At 29.9% G+C, this 20,556-nt stretch overlaps 1 protein-coding gene across 1 annotated transcript; it reads right to left on the minus strand.

Annotated features, from left to right (window-relative positions):
* Positions 1-16,697: 16,697 nt before the first annotated feature.
* Positions 16,698-17,763, minus strand: LOC112002839 (heavy metal-associated isoprenylated plant protein 46). The gene is made up of 3 exons (XM_024034986.2): positions 17,665-17,763; positions 17,463-17,571; positions 16,698-17,347 (listed from the first exon to the last, which is right to left on the minus strand). The coding sequence occupies exons 1-3, from the start codon at positions 17,668-17,670 to the stop codon at positions 17,088-17,090; spliced, it is 375 nt and encodes a 124-aa protein (XP_023890754.1). The 5' UTR covers positions 17,671-17,763; the 3' UTR covers positions 16,698-17,087.
* Between the last annotated feature and the right edge of the window lie 2,793 nt (positions 17,764-20,556).

A 20,556-nucleotide genomic window follows, 5' to 3' on the forward strand; every position in this document is an offset into this window, starting at 1 on the left:
CCCAACATTTAAATTTATTTTATTACTAACTCGGGATTAACATCGTGCGAGATCGCCTATATTAAATCAAGTAGTAATAGAATACACACAATCCATTAAAATTAATAGTTACGAGGTCTATATGATGAGCAGGTAAGAGGCTAGGCACCTTGCAATATTTGATTAACAACGATTACCCAATACAAATCATTTTAACTATTCTAATTTATTATGTAAGAATGATGGAATCAAGTAAATATAAGTTTAGATTTAGCTGGAGCTAGCTGCCTCTAACCGAGTCAGGGTTCAAAGTCAAAAAAGGATGTAAAGTATACGCTTAATTAAATGGAGGGCTCTAAGAGAAAGTTGCTAGTTTCATACCTAACTGATATTATTTTTTATAACAAATTGAGAAACTCTAATTAAATAATTATTACACCACATATAGGACTTCTTGTGCCTTTTGTTGAATTCATATTATATTTACTTTACTTCTACATGGTTTTTCATTTTATTGGATCACTTCTTTCTCAACAAATTATTATTGGTTAAATTTATTTATGTTAAAAAATTATGCTTTTACATTATTAGATGTAAATGTGCAATTTATATTAAAAATGATTTTATTTAAGATTAAAATTCTTTTATTTGAAAGTTTGCTAAACACATTTTTTTTTTATGCTTGTTTATACTTTATTATTTTTTTTACTAAATTTATAAAAATTATGAAAATTCAATTGAAATTTTTTTATATTACTTTGAATATTTATTTTAGATTTCTTTAAATTTAATATATTTATATTATTTTAATTAATTATGATTTTTTTACTAAATTTATAAAAATTATGAAAATTCAATTGAAATTTTTTTATATTACTTTGAATATTTATTTTAGATTTCTTTAAATTTAATATATTTATATTATTTTAATTAATTATGACATTATCACGGTTCAACTTTAATTAGTTTAATCTTAGTTCGACTTTAAAAATCTTGAACATCTTCATTTCTTAGTTCATTGAACGACTCAGTTTTTAAAACTATTAATACAATTATGATACAACTATGTGTTTAAATTTTATTGAAAATTCAAACTAAATTTTATCCTAAATAAAATGGAATAGGACAACATAATTATTGTATACATATGCTCTGCTGGTGTCATAGGTAATATTCTACCTTGCACAATTAGGCTAAATTCATTTACCTCAAACAGATACTAACACCATTCCAAAAAAACATACTAACACTAATGATAGGTTTGGTATTTTACAGGGAATGCAAAAGACCAACTTAATTAATCATCCAAATCCAACAGTCAGAGATTTATCATTTAATAAGATACATATATGCCAAGACTTATGTTGAATCTTCGTCTCTCGCATGTGGAAAAGTCACCCTGGAAAAAAAGTGTTTTTGCTAAGATTTTGTTTGCTTATATGATTTTGCTGGGAATCTTACCGGACATTGAGTCAGTCGCAGAGGGAGACTAGGGGCCCTCATTTCAACTGCCTCTCCAAATTGCCAAAGCTCAATTATTATTGAATAAAGTTTCTCTCCAAGACTAAAACTTTTCAAACTTCTCATATATCTATTTTTTTAGTGTAAATTTTGAAAATCTAACCGTTGAATTTTATGTTTCTTATGTTCTTAACATGCATAACAAATTTCATTCAAATTGAATATTATTATTCGATCAATAAACTTATTTTTTATACATAATTTTAAATCATAAAAATTTGAAATTTTAACATTTGTTTGATGAGATAGCAATTGATATTTGATTTTCTTGAAATTTTACATGCATGAAGAATATAATAACAACATGCAATTTAACGGTTAGATTTTCAAAATTCACACTCAATATAGAGATATATGAATAGTCTGTAGAGTTTCTCTCCAAACTAGTTTGGAGAGAAAATTTGTTCATTATTATTTGGTCCCCTTCAAAGAAAACAACAACTACAGTAATGGTATAATAAAAAAGAAAAAACTAAAGTTTAAATTTTTATAATAATAATAATAAAAAAAAAAAAACAACAACAAAACAAAATGGTATTGCCAAACCTTTTATGAACTCCATTTTTAATATTTAGTTTCAAAATTAAAATACAAATATATTTCATGAAATGTGAAAGTGATTTATTAAAATTTTCGTGAACGAAATTATTTGTGTCAATGACATTTTTTATATTTTAATGTGGTGACGCTCAAGATGGTAGAATTGTCAAGATGGACTACTCAATAAATTGCGAACCGTATATTTTCATTTCAATGAAGAATACAGCTTTGGGCCTTTGGCCTCTCTGAAAATGTTTTTTAGCTTCACCAGTCACTACAGTTTTGGACGTGTCATTTCAAGTATGGTTATAAATGAACCAACAAGGTGTTTATAAAAAAAACCTGTTCATAATTGTTTGTTTATAAACGAGCCAAATAAGGGTCGAAATATTGGACATGATCCGCGAATCCGACATGACATGACATGAAATTAGCAGGTTATGGTTTGAGACTTAATATGTATATGCTATATTTGAGTTGACACAACTAACCCGTTTAATAAACAGATTGGATTAGTGTTCGACATATAAAACCCGTTTGACCTGTTTAATTAAATGACGTTTTACTAATATACCCTTCAAACGTTATGTCTATAAACTTATTAGTTGTTGTGGTTTATTTTCTTTGATATATTGTGATTGATTAACTTGTGATATTGAGCTATGCTGTAATTTTGGATGATTATTTGTAATGCAGTTACTTGTTAGTTCTAAATTTTATATTAAAAATATTTATGTGATTGTTTTTTCATAAATTTTTTTTTTCATTTTGATAAAATCTAATAAATAGGTTAACACAACTGACCCGTTTAATAAATGGGTTGTGTTAGGGTTGAGAAATCTTGACCTGTTTAATAAACATGTCAGATTAGTATTGACCTATATAGTCGGATACTCATGAATTGACATGACACGAACCTAACACGCGAACATGAATTGCCACCTCTGGAGCCAAACTTGAGCCTTAATTTTAGGCTTATTTAAAAATGAGCATAGCACACGCAAAAAAAAAAAAAAAAATCATAAGTAGGCTTGTGGGCAATAGGGCTTAGTAAAAAACATGCTGAACTTAGCCCTATTTATGAGTTTGGTAATAATAAGATTGATATAAACTAATATCTTACTAAAATTTTAATTAATTGGGAATTGAGGACCACAAGCGTAAATCAATAGATTTGATTGTATGCTTAATATAAGCATGATAATATACTTGCATAATGTCTTTAGCTCGAAAGCCTGATATTGAGTTTGAGCTTGGTTTGACTAATGAATCATGTTAGGCCAAGTCGAGCTTAAGTTCTTGGACTATTTGACAAATTTAGGCTTAAATATAATTAATAGGCTTAGTTCAAGTTTAAGAAAAGTTTGATCATTTTATATTTATTGTCTAGTCAAGTTTAAACATCTAAAACTCAGCTTGAATGCTTTTAAAAACTCAGCAGAAACTCTAAGATACAAATTGAAAGAGACGTATCAAAAGAATTTTTTTTTTTTTTAATTTTTTTATAGGAGGCGTGCTTTATACTATATTATATATATATGGTTTCTTTTCAGAATTCTATTAGTATTAGACTGCTGTGATTCTTGTTCCGTATAGGCGTATAGCATTAATAGTAGGTTTTTTTTTTATAGTTAAATAAGGAAAAAAAAGAAGAAGACTTATATAACAATTCAACAAAGACTTAAAAGTACTATGGGAGATTCAAAGAAAGGTACTATCTGTAGGACTTCATGACTTACCAAGAAAATTAGGCCCTTAACACGGTTGTAAAGGGTTTAATTAAGCATCTTTGAGTCTTTGACGTATTGGGTGGGATCTTAGGGTCAAGGAATCAATTAAATATATGAAAGTAATTACAAAAAAAGAGGTAGGAAGCTCCAAGTCAAAAGAAGTGGGCGGATCTTTATATCAATTCACATCACAAATGATAAAAAAAAAAAAAAAAATCAAGTTAATAGTGTTAAAATTTTGCCTCCCATTCCCATCCCATTTGGTAGGACCAAAAAGACAAGATAGGGTGTCTCACTAAGTCTGATCGTTTAAGTAATAATTGATACTCCTATTTCTTTCTTGTTGAATGAATTCTAGTTATATATATATATATATGTATATAAAATTATTGAGGGTTTCAACTGTAGATGTCTTGCGAAGTTAGTATTGGTTTGGTAATTTACTTTTGGTGGCTTATTTTATTAAGTGGCATTTAGGAAATAAAGGACATTGTAAATATGGTCATTTCCAATATATTTGATCTCCTAAGTAGGACTTGTAAATGTTAGTGGTTTTTTTGTCTCAAATCCAACATCCTCTACTGTTGTTAGCCCCACTGTACCACACACCCCTCATCAGCTGTGCATACATATCTTTTCTCTTTTGAGTTTGATTTACTCAATTTTGGAGTAATTACCTCTTGAATTTGTGTATAGGAGTTCACATTTGATAGTTTATTATAAATGAACCTTAATTTTGAAAGACTGTTCAGAAAGTTGTTTGTGGCTTGTATTGTATTTTGATCTTGCTTAATTACATTCTGGTGCTAGATACAGTATTTAGAAAATTAAATCTCACTAACTGAATAAACAAAACCCATGGAAGTACAGATTAGATTCGTGAAAGGTAGAGTTGGTTGATCATAGATTCCTAACTAAAAAGCCCACGAATACCAACTGATTCTTGAACCTTCAATATGACACCGTTTGAGTAATGCCAATACATTAGCTATTTGCTTTAATGAAACTATAAGGGACTTGGGCCAAGTGATCGGTACAGGCCCACCAAACTTAAGCCCAAATATGCAAGCCAAAACTAGCCTAGGGGATGGGAGCTAAACCGAATCTTGTGGGGATGAACCTGGCCTAACAATAAGTGTGTCTGGATCTAGAAAGCAAAGTTCGATGAACTCGTTAAGTGTTTGGTCACATCTCGGCCCACTACTAATTGTCAAGACAATATGAAATTAACGAGGAAGTAGAGAAGTTCAGATATTCATTGAGCACTAGAAGTGCTTTTAGGAAGTTTTTGTCGAGCACTATTTAGTGTTTGAAACAAGTTTCAAGAGAATCATCAGAAGAAGTGATAATTCCTTGGGATTTTGGGTGACAGTGGGATTGCATGGAATTTGCAGAAACGATAATGATTTGAACCCTACTTAAAGGAGATTATATAAGGGGAGTGAGTGGCTCAAAAAGGGGGTGGAGTGTAAGAAGTAGGTGATTTGAGAAAAGTAAACACAAGAACTAAAAGAGATATATGAGAGATGGTAAGAGGCAAAGTCTGAGACGGAGAGGGTTTTTTGGGCTAGAAATCACAAAAGTACTTGTAGTTGGGCTATCTAGGCTTTGCTTGAGGCTAAACCTGAAGGTTTGTGAGGAATCCCACCAATAAATAGATTTAGAACCCAAATTCACCCCCATACTTATCTATGTTAGCAGGGTTGGGGCACCACAATTGGCGCTGTCTGTGAGGATCCTACTCAACTAAAGGCTTTGAGCTTGCTTAACATCATCTAGCTATGGAGGGTCCGCAAGTTGGAGAAGGCTCTGCCATAGGAAATCATTTGAGGGCTTCCTTAAGGGGTCGTAAGAGGTTGGAAAGGGGGTAGCAGTGCATGCTGGAAGGATATCAGACTGAACAAGATTCAGATGAGGGCTCTTTGCAAGTAGAACGAATTGTGTCTTATGTCCTTGAGTGATCTCATCGAAGCGATCGGGAGTGAGAGTTGGAGAATTTACAAAAACAAGTTAAGGACCTGGGGATTGAGCTGAGAGGCTAACATCGTAGGAGGGACCAAGATGATTCATCTGACATCCTCGATTACATAGGGGAGAATCATCTCGTGGTGGCAGTACACGTCGGTCAAGGGATAGATCTCATGAAACCATGGGCATTGGCATGAATCCCCCCATTATGATAGGCAGAAGTGTCATAATGTTGAGTTGGATGCCATGAGTTGGGGCATTGAAGAAAGCTATTTGATCACCCTTTTTGACAAAATTGAGCGTACGAAAATGCCGAGGTGGTTCACCCGTCCTCCGTTTACCATTTATGATGGAAAAATGATCCGATAGAACATGTAAGTCACTATATTCAGATGATGTCACTTTATTTTCAGAATGATGGTTTGATGTGCAAAGTGTTCCCATCTAGCCCTAGGTTAACAGCACTAAGGTGGCTTAATGGTTTAAGGAAAGGTTTTATTCACAATTTTGAGGAGTTGATGTAGATGTTCGGGGCAAGATTCATAACATGTGGCAAGGTTCCTCAATTGCTCAATGCATTGTTATCCATGAGGATGAGGAGTGGGAAGACCCTTTGATCTTACTTGAATAGTAACTGGGAGTTATATAATGAGATAGGAGGAGGAAATGTGCAGGTAGCCGCTAGTACCTTCTCGCTTGGGCTCCCCCAAGAGTTGGAACTGAGGGACTCTTTAACTATGCATCCCCTTGAGGACATGCATCAACTTATTAAAAGGATTGAAAAGTATAAGAGATTGGAAGATGACTAGCTACAGGGCAAAGGCAAAGCCTTGTTTTCCAATAGCTCCCCAGTGAAGCTAAACCACGCGCATTAAGGAAAATTTGTAGATTTCGGCAAACGACACTGTAACTTTCAAACAGAATAGTTGGAAACATTGTCATTTGGGGTCTATTATGGGACTTGGGCAATGAAATCTCATTGGTCTTTTCCTTTTTCATCTTTTTAAAAGTGGATGTTGTAAACCATTACACACCATTGGCATATATAAAGAAAGAGGGAAAATGCTAACGGATTCTGTTAGAGCAATAATTAATAATTTATTTAAAGAAAGTTTTTATAGGAAAAGAAAAGAAAAATTAATGTTTTGATAGCTTTTTCTATTTCCTATAAAAGTGGTGTCAAAACTTTCCTAAAATGGATTATTAACTATTACCCTAGAGGCACCTGTTAACATGACTTAAGAAAGATTAGGTGCTATTAGAGCACTAGCATTGGCGGTGCTAAATAGCTATATAGCTATTTTTAGCACCACCAATTCTAAAAAGTGAGCTACAATGGTGGAGCTAAACTTAAAAATTTTAGCTCCTCATCTATAGTGCACAGCTATAAATGGCTGTCCACTATAGCAAGAAGCTAAAACAAAAAATATATATATATATTATTAAACTTCTCTCTCTTCTCTCATTAAAAAAATATTTCTCTCTCTCTCTCTCTCTCTCTCTCTCTCTCTCTCTCTCCTCTCTCTCTCTCTCTTCGGCTTCTCTCCTTTCTTCTTTTTTTCCTTCTCATTTTCTCTCTCTTTAACACCTCCCTCATCTCCTCTCTGCTTCGCCAACTTGTCGAGACCCCATCTCCCTAAGCCCCATCGCTGATCTGTTACCCAAGCCCCATTGATGCCAAGTTTGTGCTGGATTTGTGTTTGTGTGCTGAGTTTGTGTTTGTGTTTGTGCTAGGTTTCTGCCAAGTTTGTGCTGGGTTTGTGTTTGTGTGCTAATTTGGGGTTGCTGGGTGCTAAGTTTCACAAAGGTGGTGGAGGTGGTGCCTGAAGATAGTGATGAAGATAGTGAAGAATAGGGAAAAAATAATAAATAAATAAATAAATAGTTTAATGTAATAGATATATTATTTTATTGTGTTATTTATATTGTTTTATTGTGTTGAAAGTTAAAATAAAACCGCTAATTTTAGATGTTTTGTAAAGTGAAAAGGTAAAATAGATAAAGTAATTTTTTGTGGTGCCAAATAGCTAAAAAAATAGCTCCACTAATGTTGATTCTCTTAATGATGTTGATTTGTGCTATTTGGTTTCTCTAGTGCTTGTTGCTTGTTTTTTGAGTGTGTGATATTTTATTTTATGTTGCTAGATACCATACAAATGAGGGAATATGCACAAAATTTCTAAGCACATATTTTTAATTATTATAAAATTAAAAGAAAAATCTGTACATGGACTTAGAATATTCTAAATGATACCAATATTGTCTTCAGTCAAGCTCATAAACGATACTAATAATGATAGAATTTTGTAGGTGTGACTAGTTACCCAACATTTAAATTTATTTTATTACTAACTCGGGATTAACATCGTGCGAGATCGCCTATATTAAATCAAGTAGTAATAGAATACACACAATCCATTAAAATTAATAGTTACGAGGTCTATATGATGAGCAGGTAAGAGGCTAGGCACCTTGCAATATTTGATTAACAACGATTACCCAATACAAATCATTTTAACTATTCTAATTTATTATGTAAGAATGATGGAATCAAGTAAATATAAGTTTAGATTTAGCTGGAGCTAGCTGCCTCTAACCGAGTCAGGGTTCAAAGTCAAAAAAGGATGTAAAGTATACGCTTAATTAAATGGAGGGCTCTAAGAGAAAGTTGCTAGTTTCATACCTAACTGATATTATTTTTATAACAAATTGAGAAACTCTAATTAAATAATTATTACACCACATATAGGACTTCTTGTGCCTTTTGTTGAATTCATATTATATTTACTTTACTTCTACATGGTTTTTCATTTTATTGGATCACTTCTTTCTCAACAAATTATTATTGGTTAAATTTATTTATGTTAAAAAATTATGCTTTTACATTATTAGATGTAAATGTGCAATTTATATTAAAAATGATTTTATTTAAGATTAAAATTCTTTTATTTGAAAGTTTGCTAAACACATTTTTTTTTTATGCTTGTTTATACTTTATTATTTTTTTACTAAATTTATAAAAATTATGAAAATTCAATTGAAATTTTTTATATTACTTTGAATATTTATTTTAGATTTCTTTAAATTTAATATATTTATATTATTTTAATTAATTATGACATTATCACGGTTCAACTTTAATTAGTTTAATCTTAGTTCGACTTTAAAAATCTTGAACATCTTCATTTCTTAGTTCATTGAACGACTCAGTTTTTAAAACTATTAATACAATTATGATACAACTATGTGTTTAAATTTTATTGAAAATTCAAACTAAATTTTATCCTAAATAAAATGGAATAGGACAACATAATTATTGTATACATATGCTCTGCTGGTGTCATAGGTAATATTCTACCTTGCACAATTAGGCTAAATTCATTTACCTCAAACAGATACTAACACCATTCCAAAAAAACATACTAACACTAATGATAGGTTTGGTATTTTACAGGGAATGCAAAAGACCAACTTAATTAATCATCCAAATCCAACAGTCAGAGATTTATCATTTAATAAGATACATATATGCCAAGACTTATGTTGAATCTTCGTCTCTCGCATGTGGAAAAGTCACCCTGGAAAAAAAGTGTTTTTGCTAAGATTTTGTTTGCTTATATGATTTTGCTGGGAATCTTACCGGACATTGAGTCAGTCGCAGAGGGAGACTAGGGGCCCTCATTTCAACTGCCTCTCCAAATTGCCAAAGCTCAATTATTATTGAATAAAGTTTCTCTCCAAGACTAAAACTTTTCAAACTTCTCATATATCTATTTTTTTAGTGTAAATTTTGAAAATCTAACCGTTGAATTTTATGTTTCTTATGTTCTTAACATGCATAACAAATTTCATTCAAATTGAATATTATTATTCGATCAATAAACTTATTTTTTATACATAATTTTAAATCATAAAAATTTGAAATTTTAACATTTGTTTGATGAGATAGCAATTGATATTTGATTTTCTTGAAATTTTACATGCATGAAGAATATAATAACAACATGCAATTTAACGGTTAGATTTTCAAAATTCACACTCAATATAGAGATATATGAATAGTCTGTAGAGTTTCTCTCCAAACTAGTTTGGAGAGAAAATTTGTTCATTATTATTTGGTCCCCTTCAAAGAAAACAACAACTACAGTAATGGTATAATAAAAAAGAAAAAACTAAAGTTTAAATTTTATAATAATAATAATAAAAAAAAAAAACAACAACAAAACAAAATGGTATTGCGAGAGAGAGAGAGAGAGAGAGAGAGAGAGAGAGAGAGAGAGAGAGAGAGAGAGAGAGAATTTTCACTTTCCAAAAAAATTTGATTTCCATTTTTGAAATAAACATGATTGTCATTATTATTATTATTATTATTTGAAAATATAACCACTGGTACTTATAAGACCATCTATAAGATAATTTTCTAATCTCTTTGCTATTTTATATATTAGTGTGTAACTCCGTGTATATGCACGAATACAATTAAAAACAATCACAATTATACAATTCAAATTATACATTTTGTTTAGAAGAGGTTCAAATTCGTGGTTTCTCGTTATATATATATATATATATAATTTAATTAGTTTAAGACTTTTCGATTTTTATACTTAATAATTCATTTGCCATAAAAATTAAAAATTTAGATGAACACAAGGTTGAAAATTGGACTCCAATTAAAATTCAATTTAAAATCTAATTGAATTTGGTACAGAATTAAAATCACTTGGTACAGAATTAAAAATTAAATGACATGTGGCACAAAATTGAAAATCCAATTAAAATCTAATTGGATTTTTTTTCTAAGTTTTGACTATATATATAGCACAAGTCGTCGTCATCCATGCACCATCGCAAAATATAGCTTCCTCACTCTATAATTGTTTTTGCATTTCTTTAAAAAGTTTTACTTGTTCTCATCTAGGCATATAACTAATATCACTTTATTATTTACTATTAATAATATTTGCTATTTATATTTTTTATACAAAGTATTTTGTAAAATTTTTTGAGACTGTAGAATTATTATACTTACTTTTGTTCTAAACTTGTCATTGATTGAACCAGTACTAACAAAATTTAAAATATACAATGGGTGTGATAGAAAATGAAAAACATCCTACAGAATACTATTTTTTATTTTTGAGAAAATACTGAATACTAATTTAAGTAGTCCATGTCTCAACCTAAAAAAGAAAAGCAAAGAAATATAAAAGTTGTCAATATTGGTTTAATTTCGTTCCATCGATTCGTTTTGTAATTGATTCTAAAAAAAAAAAAAAAAAATCGTATTGTAATTATTATATAAATATAAAGATAAAAGCAAGGCAAACGAGGGAGACACGTGGCTGATGTGTGAGTTTGTGACTGCTTTCGGCTTTACTACTTGGAGTATTAAATTCATATCTAAATGTTGGTCGTTTTCAAGAAACTACATAGACAATCCGCATTAGCTGAATAGTCCGCTAAAAAAAAAAAAGCTGAATAGTCCGCTGACTCGTGAGTTGAATTGACTTGTAGGCTTTTTTAGCAAAACTAAAAAAAGACCTTACACTTACAGTTGTTTTTATTGATGGTTACCGGAGACCAGACTCCAGGGTAAGCTAATATAGACAAGTTCCAAGTATAGCCAAACAAATTAGGTCCATCGTGCCTGACCTGTCCAAATTCCCCACTCTGCACGGAAATGGGGACTTCGTTTTAGAGGGACATTAGGAGTTTAAAGCATCCGTAGCCATGCATCTAATCCATTGCTCCAAGTTAAAAGCCACGTTTTATGTTCACTTAAAGACCCTTTTGATTGATTGGAAATTGTTTTAATCTTGTCTCTACACAGATTTGTAGATTTCCACATGCTTCTTGATAAATCTCGAGCAATAATGCAATGCTCTTTTTGGGGTCAATCTTTTGGTAAAGGACACAATAAAAACTCACTTCATAAAGTTTTCAAGAAAATATTGTAAACTTTAGTTGTGCCTATTGATATGTATATGTATGTATATTTCCTTTTTTAAAAACCTTTTCTATTAATAATTTAATTTTTAATTTTAAAACAAAAAGAGACCTCTGTAACTTTTACCCTCGATAAAAATAATTTCTCAAGTTGTTTGCAACCAAAGAAATATCAATCAATCTTTTTCATCACAATAATATAAGTGGGTTGAAGGATTCGAATCTAGATTCTTTCATTCGAGAAAATTAATATGACAGGAAAAATCAACCAATGAAGTAGTATTTAACAGTAGCACTAGATGTTAGGGTGGGTCCAATGGTGAAATTCCTAAGAGTGATTCCATCTGTGTCAAAATATTGGAAAAGTTCTAAAGAGAAAGGAAAGTGCAGGAAAAGTCATGATGGACTCCCAGTCTCCTAGCAAACGGTTGAGAAGGTATTGGTGCATGGAATGGAATGTCTCATAGTTTAGTTGGTGAAGTTCTCACCCAACTATGTAACACCTTACACCTTCATATGATGAGATATATGAGACATCCCATTCATGATGCCTGGACACATAAAATATTTCTTCGTCTTCTTAATTAGGTGCTTAAGTACAATGTTTTCAGCTTAAGCAAGTTCGTTTAATTGAAAACACAAAACAAAATTCCATTATGGTCCAATTTGGCTGAAAGCAAAAAAAATAGAGAAAAAGAAAGACACATTTTCTCGCAGCACCTAGGTAAATGCGTTTTCAAAAACGCCTCACGTCTCTATTGCTGATTTCAACACAACTATTTTATTACGTACCAGCGATGACATAGCTCAGGTTGGCAGATACAGGCATTTTCCGTGAAAAGAATTATCGGATAGCATTTCTATCTGAAATGGGTGGTGCTAAGACTACAAACTTTGCCACACTTTGTCCCAACTATTTTACATAATAAACTATGATTGACCGTTTCTTACTTTTATATGAATTTATAATTTTTTCTCGATTACTCATATTTATTTATGTAAGATAGTTTTGACAAAAGTTGTAACTTAGTTTGTAATTCTAGATTTATTGATATGAAATTTGGAAAAAGTATGAGCCATGAAAGAGAGAACCTAGTGGGTTGAGAAGGAGGGGGAGCCACCGAGGGCATGAAAGAGAGAGTGAGGAGTGGGTTAAAAAATAAGAAATGAGAGATACTACACATTTTATTATATAGCATTTACAAATTTTATAATCAGAGAAAGCTTTTTTATATATTAATTTAATAATTAAATAATTATAACAACGGAGAAAGGAAGATTCAAATTATGGTTCTCCTGTTAAAGAAGAGAATGTCATGCCACTAAATAACATGATTCTTAATGGATGAAAGACATTACTAATTAGTGTCATATGATCAAACTGGGTAAATAAATAATTATATGTAAAATAAAGTACATATTTCAATTATATAACTAAAATAATAAAAAATAAAATAGATAGAAAGATGAAAGGGAAAAAAATACTTAAAATTTTTGTGGAAAAAGCATATTGGTGTATTATTGCATATTTGTAAAAGATAAAAATCATAATAGATTATTAATACGATTTAAAATAAATAACTAAAATTCATCTATATTTTTGAAAATTTTGGAATTAGAATGCTGATGGAGTACTACTTTTAAGCTCTTTGAAATTTCTATAATAGAGTTTTACGTAAACTATGTTAGTACACAGAGAGAGAGAGAGAGAGAGAGAGAGAGAGAGAATATGTCGTAGTTATTATAGTCAAACCATAACTTAACATCTTGACCTATTGTAAGCTTTGGGTCAATGGGTCAACCCATATTGAGTTACCGAATTAACTGTATATTAATAAAATTTTATATAAAAATTATGTATATTCAATAAAAATATCTATATAACATGAAAAATAATTGAAATTATTAAAAAAAAAAACCAACAAAAATATCTAAAAACACGAAAAAAAAATTTGGTTGATCATTTAAAAAAAATAAAAAGACAGTTTCATAAAATTTTAAAATAAAAAATATAAGCATGTAACAAAATATACAGTATTAATTATTTAGCACTTTTTGTATTTTTGTTTTTATATGTGCTTTTCGTTGCAAATTGCAATTTAAGATTTTGAATTGACAGCAGACATATTATCTTCTTCTTCTGATCTTCTTTTGGTGTAAATAATTAAATATTGTCAATTTTTAACAAATTAACTAAACAAGAAATGAAGAAACTTTTGGCCACCATGTGACTTTGTACTAATTTCGTAAGTTTTAATGAATGAGTGTTTTTTTCATCCAAGTTCTGTCGAATCCTGCAGATTAATTGTTACTCCAAAGGTTTTACAAAAATTGTTAGTTGATACCCTAGATTTCTAGTAAATCTTCGAATTTTATTCACACGTCTTTTCAATTAATTTATCCTCGATTCCATTTGAGTTGGATCTTAAACAGATAGGATTGATAATACTTTTTTTTAAAGATACTAATAGTGCTGGAAACTCTTTTCCAATAAACAGAAAAATAAATACGATAGTCTTTTTTTCTTTTTCTTTTTTCTGAAAACAATAAATATGATAATAAGAACTCAGCTTAGTATACTTTTCTTTTGTTTTATATAAAGCCACTTTAGTCAACATAACATCGTAGCGTGATATTGTGAATATTACAAATTTTATTATATAAAATTTAAGTTAAAATACAAAACTCACACTGTAAGTTTATTTAGAATTTATTTCAGTCTTTTAACTTTGGATTTATTCATTTTAGTCCTCTAAATTTTAGATTTATTTAATTAAAGACTTTCCGGCAATTTTTGTTAAAATTATTTGGAAAAAAAAATTGAAAAATATTCTTCAATCATTAATTCAATTTTTTTTTTAATTTAAAAATTTGAAGAAAAAATTAAAAAAATTGAAAAATTAATCACAACATATGAAAAAAGTTGATGAAAAAACCTTAATTTAATAAACTTGAAAATTAAAGGACTTAAATGAATTTTGGTGAAACATAGAGGATAAATTTTGCTTTTTTGTCTAGAATTTATAAATAAATGTGACAAAAATCATAAATAAATATAAATAAATAAAAACACAAACTTTCATTTGATAAGTCATTAAATCTTAAATCTCTTACTCAACTATCAGAGATTTTACTAATTAAGGTAATTGAAACTCAAAAACTGATTAATATGTTAGTTTAATGATAAAAAAATATCATCAAGAGCAAATGTCATAGATTGAATCCTCTAAAAAAAAAATCGTTGAAATCTTGTTTCTAAAAAAAAATAATTTGTTAAAATCCATTAATTATATTCATTAGGTCATCACAAAATTGTGAGAAGATTGAAACTTTTTTAATTTTCTCATACACTGCGAAAAGTCATCTGATTCTTTTCAAGTCAATCTCCTCGAAATACTAGAGAGGAACACTAGAGGACATGTAACATGCAACGTAATACTCATTGCTTGGCATCGTACATTTCAAGCTCTGCAACTATTATTGACACAAGCACTTATTTATATGACCACGTTCCAAGCTGAAAACAACCAAAAAAAAAAAAAAAAGTCGAGCGGGGAGCTTGTAGTCCTTTTGTACGAACTTCAATTCTTTCATAGTGAATTCAGGTTAGCCTTGAGGATCGGTGGGTCAAATCCTCCCCAGGTTTTTACCGTGTGGTTTCCTGGGTGATCATATCTTGTGTTATTTATTTTCCGTTGCTTTATATTCTTGATATGATTGTTTGGATTGTTTTAACCTAGAATTGCTTAATTTGACTAAGTAACAACTTGGCTAATTAATCTAGGCTACGCAATCTGGTTGTTTAAGGGGTCTAAATTTCCAACAAAATTGATATTGAGTTTGAGCTTGGTTTGACTAATGAATCATGTTAGGCCAAGTCGAGCTTAAGTTCTTGGACTATTTGACAAATTTAGACTTAAATATAATTAATAGGCTTAGTTCAAGTTTAAGAAAAGTTTGATCATTTTATATTTGTTGTCTAGTTAAGTTTAAACATCTAAAACTCAGCTTGAATGCTTTTAAAAACTCAACAGAAACTCTAAGATACAAATTGAAAGAGACGTATCAAAAGATTTTTTTTTCTAAATTTTTTTATGGGAGGCGTGCTTTATACTATATTATATATACACGGTTTCTTTTCAGAATTCTATTAATATTAGACTGCTGTGATTCCTGTTCCGTATAGGTGTATAGCATTAATAGTAGATTGTTTTTTTTTTTTTTTTTTTAAATCATTACTAGGTGGAACCCATAGTTTTATATTATAGTAATTTTAGAGTTCTAAGAGCCGTTTGCTATGATATTTTAAGCAACAGTTTTCAATTTTTAAATAACATTACCTATATTTTCATGCACTTTTTATATTTCTAAATAATATAAACAACGTTACTAATTAGCCTCTGTTAACTAAGGCAATTGAGTTCCGAACCGAGTAGCACTATGTTGTTTCCAATAAATAGAAAAGGTTTTTTTGTCTTTTGTGTAGGAGGGGCAAATAAGACATTGCAGTTCAATATACTATCATTATTGGTAAAATTTTTGAAAGTTCAGGGGCACCTCCTCCCCCCCCCCCTGTTTGTAATACAATACAACGTGGGTTTTGTTACCTGAAAGGCATACTGCAATCCTCATGGCTTTTTTGCGAGCATGGTCACCTTTAACCATTTTTCTATATTTTTGCTAAGAGTTGAAGTATCCCTTAGACTGCTTGTATTTAATTAATGTCAAGTATTTTAATTATTACTTTGTATGATGGACTTTAACACCTTCCAATGAAGAACTCTTTTGGATTTTTCCATAGAAGTCATGAAAGTAGACAAGTTTACATAGAATTATCTGAATCAGTCCAATTTTGTGTTTGAGTGGAACTAAGGTTACTTGAAATGGCGTCAATGTGTACATACACGTGACCAAAAACAAGCCGGCCCAAACTATCTAGAAGAACAATGTTGCAATAAATTTCACAAATATTATATTGGTATATTAATATTAATTTTATAGGAGCTCAACGCTAATAGTATTACTTTATTATTCATTCTTAACAACTTGCAATACAAATACTCCAACAACAATTAACTTACAATTTCTAGTGTGGCTAAATTGTCCTTGTTGTCAAACGGGAAACAACTAAAACCAAACTTATTTGAAGTTCTCTCTGAGGAGAGAAAAACAACATCAACAACATATAATGAAACCAAGCCCTAATTTAAAGTAGAATATGCATCTCCATCACCTCATGAAGCATTGAGGACTTTATTTTTGGGTATTAAGAAAAATTTGTCTTTTCTAAATGGAAAATTATCCATTAGAGGAATTCATGTTGAAGACCAGAAGATGTATAGTTTAACCCTTCAAGTGTCTCCCTCTTTGTGGTTACTTTTGCTGATGGTTGGTATAAAATTACATTATGGAGCAAGGTGTGTCATATCTGGGAATCTCATAGCATGTGTATGGAGGCAAACCATAACAAGGAGGCCCAACCATGTACTGTATCTTCAGTTCATCTTTTTTCTCTTCTTTCTTCTCTTCTGCAACGCTTACTATGCTTGCATGCCCTACTTTCTTCCTTAGTAACGTTGCAAGTTTAACGGTATCGATCCCCCTGCCTTTCACCTCTATTTGGTCCTTGTCTTGCCCTTTTATAGTTGCTGATTCCACTCCTGCAAGTGTCACATGCATCAACAAATTAATTAACAGCTATAATAAATAGGTTCAAGTGGTGTTAATATGTAGTGTTACAAATTTTGTAATACAATACAACGTGGGTTTTGTTACCTGAAAGGCCAACTGCAATCCTCATGGCTTTTTTGCGAGCATGGTCGCCTTTCATAATGCGGAAACAACACCTCTGCCCATCCATGGTAACCTGGAGGACCACCTTTTGCTGAAGAAACAAAACAATAATAATCACAAATGAAGCAACTTTGAATTATAAGAAAGTATATTTATTTTTTAATAGCATAGACATCTTGCATACCGTCATGGTTTTGGTTTTTAAGAAATGATAATATATGGGGATGGAGAAAAAGCCTCGCACCTTGTGGGATAGAATAGTATTTGAAGATGGGGGGAGAAAGAGAACTCTTGTTGTTTTGAGGTTTTCGAAGCAAGAGATGATACTGCTATTTATTGGTCTGTTATCAAATTACTTTATCAGTCTATTTAGAGATGATACTGTTATCGCCAAAGGCTTTGTAATTGAATTGACACATTTCCATACACAAATAACTTAGAGCTCTAAGGAGAAAAGAGTTCGAGTTACAGGATTAGCAATATATTGTAATTATTTCTCAAAAAAAAAAAAAAAATGATACCGTTATCAAATTAAATATCAACAACAAAATTGTATCAAATTAAATAATAATTATGAACTTCAAAACTACCCTTTTTTTATTTTTTATTTAAAAATTGACACATCTTCAAAACTTTTTTTTTTCTTTTTTTTTTGAGAAACAAACTAATTGCTAAACATATACACACACTTTAATAACACTTTCTGACCAAACTCAAACACATTACTTATTAGTATAATAAAATTTATAATAATTATAATATTACTAAAAAAGGTTGATATTTGATTTATGTGCTTTCAAATTATGACCACTTTTCACTTAAATTTTCCGTACTCAATCCAAATTATGTGCACATAGTTAATGTAGTACATTAAATCAAAAGTCTTGAATGGAATCAAAATTCTTTTTATTTTTATTTTTATATAAGATAGAAATTCTACTCAAACCTAATTTAAGTATATATATATATATATATGTGTGTGTGTGAAATTCCCTCATAGAGACTTGAACCATGACCCTTACTTCTGCACTCTATAAATACTTATACTTATGGAGTGACCATTGCACTAAAGGTATGCAACGATGAACAAAACCAAACTTAAACCTAATATTTAATCACAACTTTTCATATGTTTTTATTTTCTTTCCACACTAACAACTAAATTTTAAAATTTTAAAAAATAACAAACTCATAATGTTATGTAATTGGTGGAATATAAAATGAAATATCCAAAATGAGACAAATGATTTTTATGTCTCATATTAAGAGTTTTTGTATGCCTATGTATGTGTGAGATTAAGCATTAATTAATTAATTAAGACAAAAAGGAGAGAGAGAGAGAGAGAGAGAGAGAGAGAGAGAATTTTCACTTTCCAAAAAAAAATTGATTTCCATTTTTGAAATAAAATTGTCATTATTATTATTTGAAAATATAACCACTAGTACTTATAAGACCATCTATAAGATAATTTTCTAATCTCTTAGCTATTTTATATATATATTAGTGTGTAACTATGTGCATATGCACATGTACAATTAAAAACAATCATAATTATATAATTCAAATAATACATATTTTTTTTAGAAGAGGTTCAAATTAATGGTTTCTCATTATCTATGTGTGTGTGTATATATATATATATTTATTTATTTATAATTTAATTAGTTTTAGACTCTTCGATTCTTACACTTAATAATTTATTTGTCATAAAAAATAAAAATATAGATGAACACAAGGCTGAAAATTGGATTTCAATTAAAATTTAATTTAGAATTTAATTCAATTTGGACTATTCGATTTTTACACTCAATAATTCACTTGGTACAAAATTAAAATTTAAATGACACGTGGTACAAAATTGAGAATTCAACTAAAATCTAATACCACAAAATATAGCTTCCTCACTTTATAATTAATTTTGCATTTCTTTAAAAAGTTTTACTGGTTCTCATCTAGACATATAACTAATATCACTTTATTATTTACCACTAATAATATTTGCTATTTATATTTTTTATACAAAGTATTTTGTAAAATCTTTTGAGACTGTAGAATTATTATACTTACTTTTGTTCTAAACTTGTCATTGATTGAACCGGTACTAACAAAATTTAAAATATACAATGGGTGTGATAGAAAATGAAAAACATCCTACTAAATACTATTTTTTATTTTTGAGAAAATACTGAATACTAATTTAAGTAGTCCATGTCTCAACCAAAAAAAGAAAAGCAAAGAAATATAAAAGTTGTCAATATTGGACGTTTAATTTCGTTCCATCAATTCGTATTGTAATTGATTCTCAAAAAAAAAAAAAAAAAAAAAAAAAATCGTATTGTAATTATATAAATATAAAGATAAAAGCAAGGCAAACGAGGGAGACACGTGGCTGATGTGTGAGTTTGTGACTGCTTTCCTACTTGGAGTATTAAATTCATATCTGAATGTTGGTCGTTTTCAAGAAACTACATAGACAATCCGCATTAGCTGAATAGTCCGCTAAACGAAAAAAAAAAAAAAAAAAAAGCTGAATAGTCCGCTGACTCGTGATTTGTATTGACTTGTAGTCTTCATAGGAAAACTAAAAAAAGACCTTACACTTACAGTTGTATTTATTGATTGATTACCGGAGATTAGGGTAAGCTAAAATAGACAAGATCAAAAAAAAAAAAAAAAAAGTAAGCTAGAATAGACAAGTTCCAAGTATAGCCAAACAAATTAGGTCCATCGTTCCCATCCAAAAAAAAAAAAAAAAAATTTAGGTCCATCGTGCCTGACTTGTCTAAATTCCCCACTCTGCACGGAAATGGGGACTTCTTTTTAGAGGGACATTCGGAGTTTAAAGCATCTGTAGCCATGCATCTAATCCATTGCTCCAAGTTAAAAGCCACGTTTTATGTTCACTTAAAGACCCTTTTGATTGATTGGAAATTGTTTTAATCTTGTCTCTACAGAGATTTGTAGATTTCAACATGCTTCTTGATAAATCTCGAGCAATAATGCAATGCTCTTTTTGGGGTCAATCTTTTGGTAAGGAACACAATAAAAACTCACTTCATAAAGTTTTCAAGAAAA

The sequence above is a fragment of the Quercus suber genome, unplaced genomic scaffold (assembly GCF_002906115.3).
Source record: "Quercus suber isolate HL8 unplaced genomic scaffold, Cork oak 2.0 scaffold_56, whole genome shotgun sequence".
NCBI classification, from domain to species: domain Eukaryota; kingdom Viridiplantae; phylum Streptophyta; class Magnoliopsida; order Fagales; family Fagaceae; genus Quercus; species Quercus suber.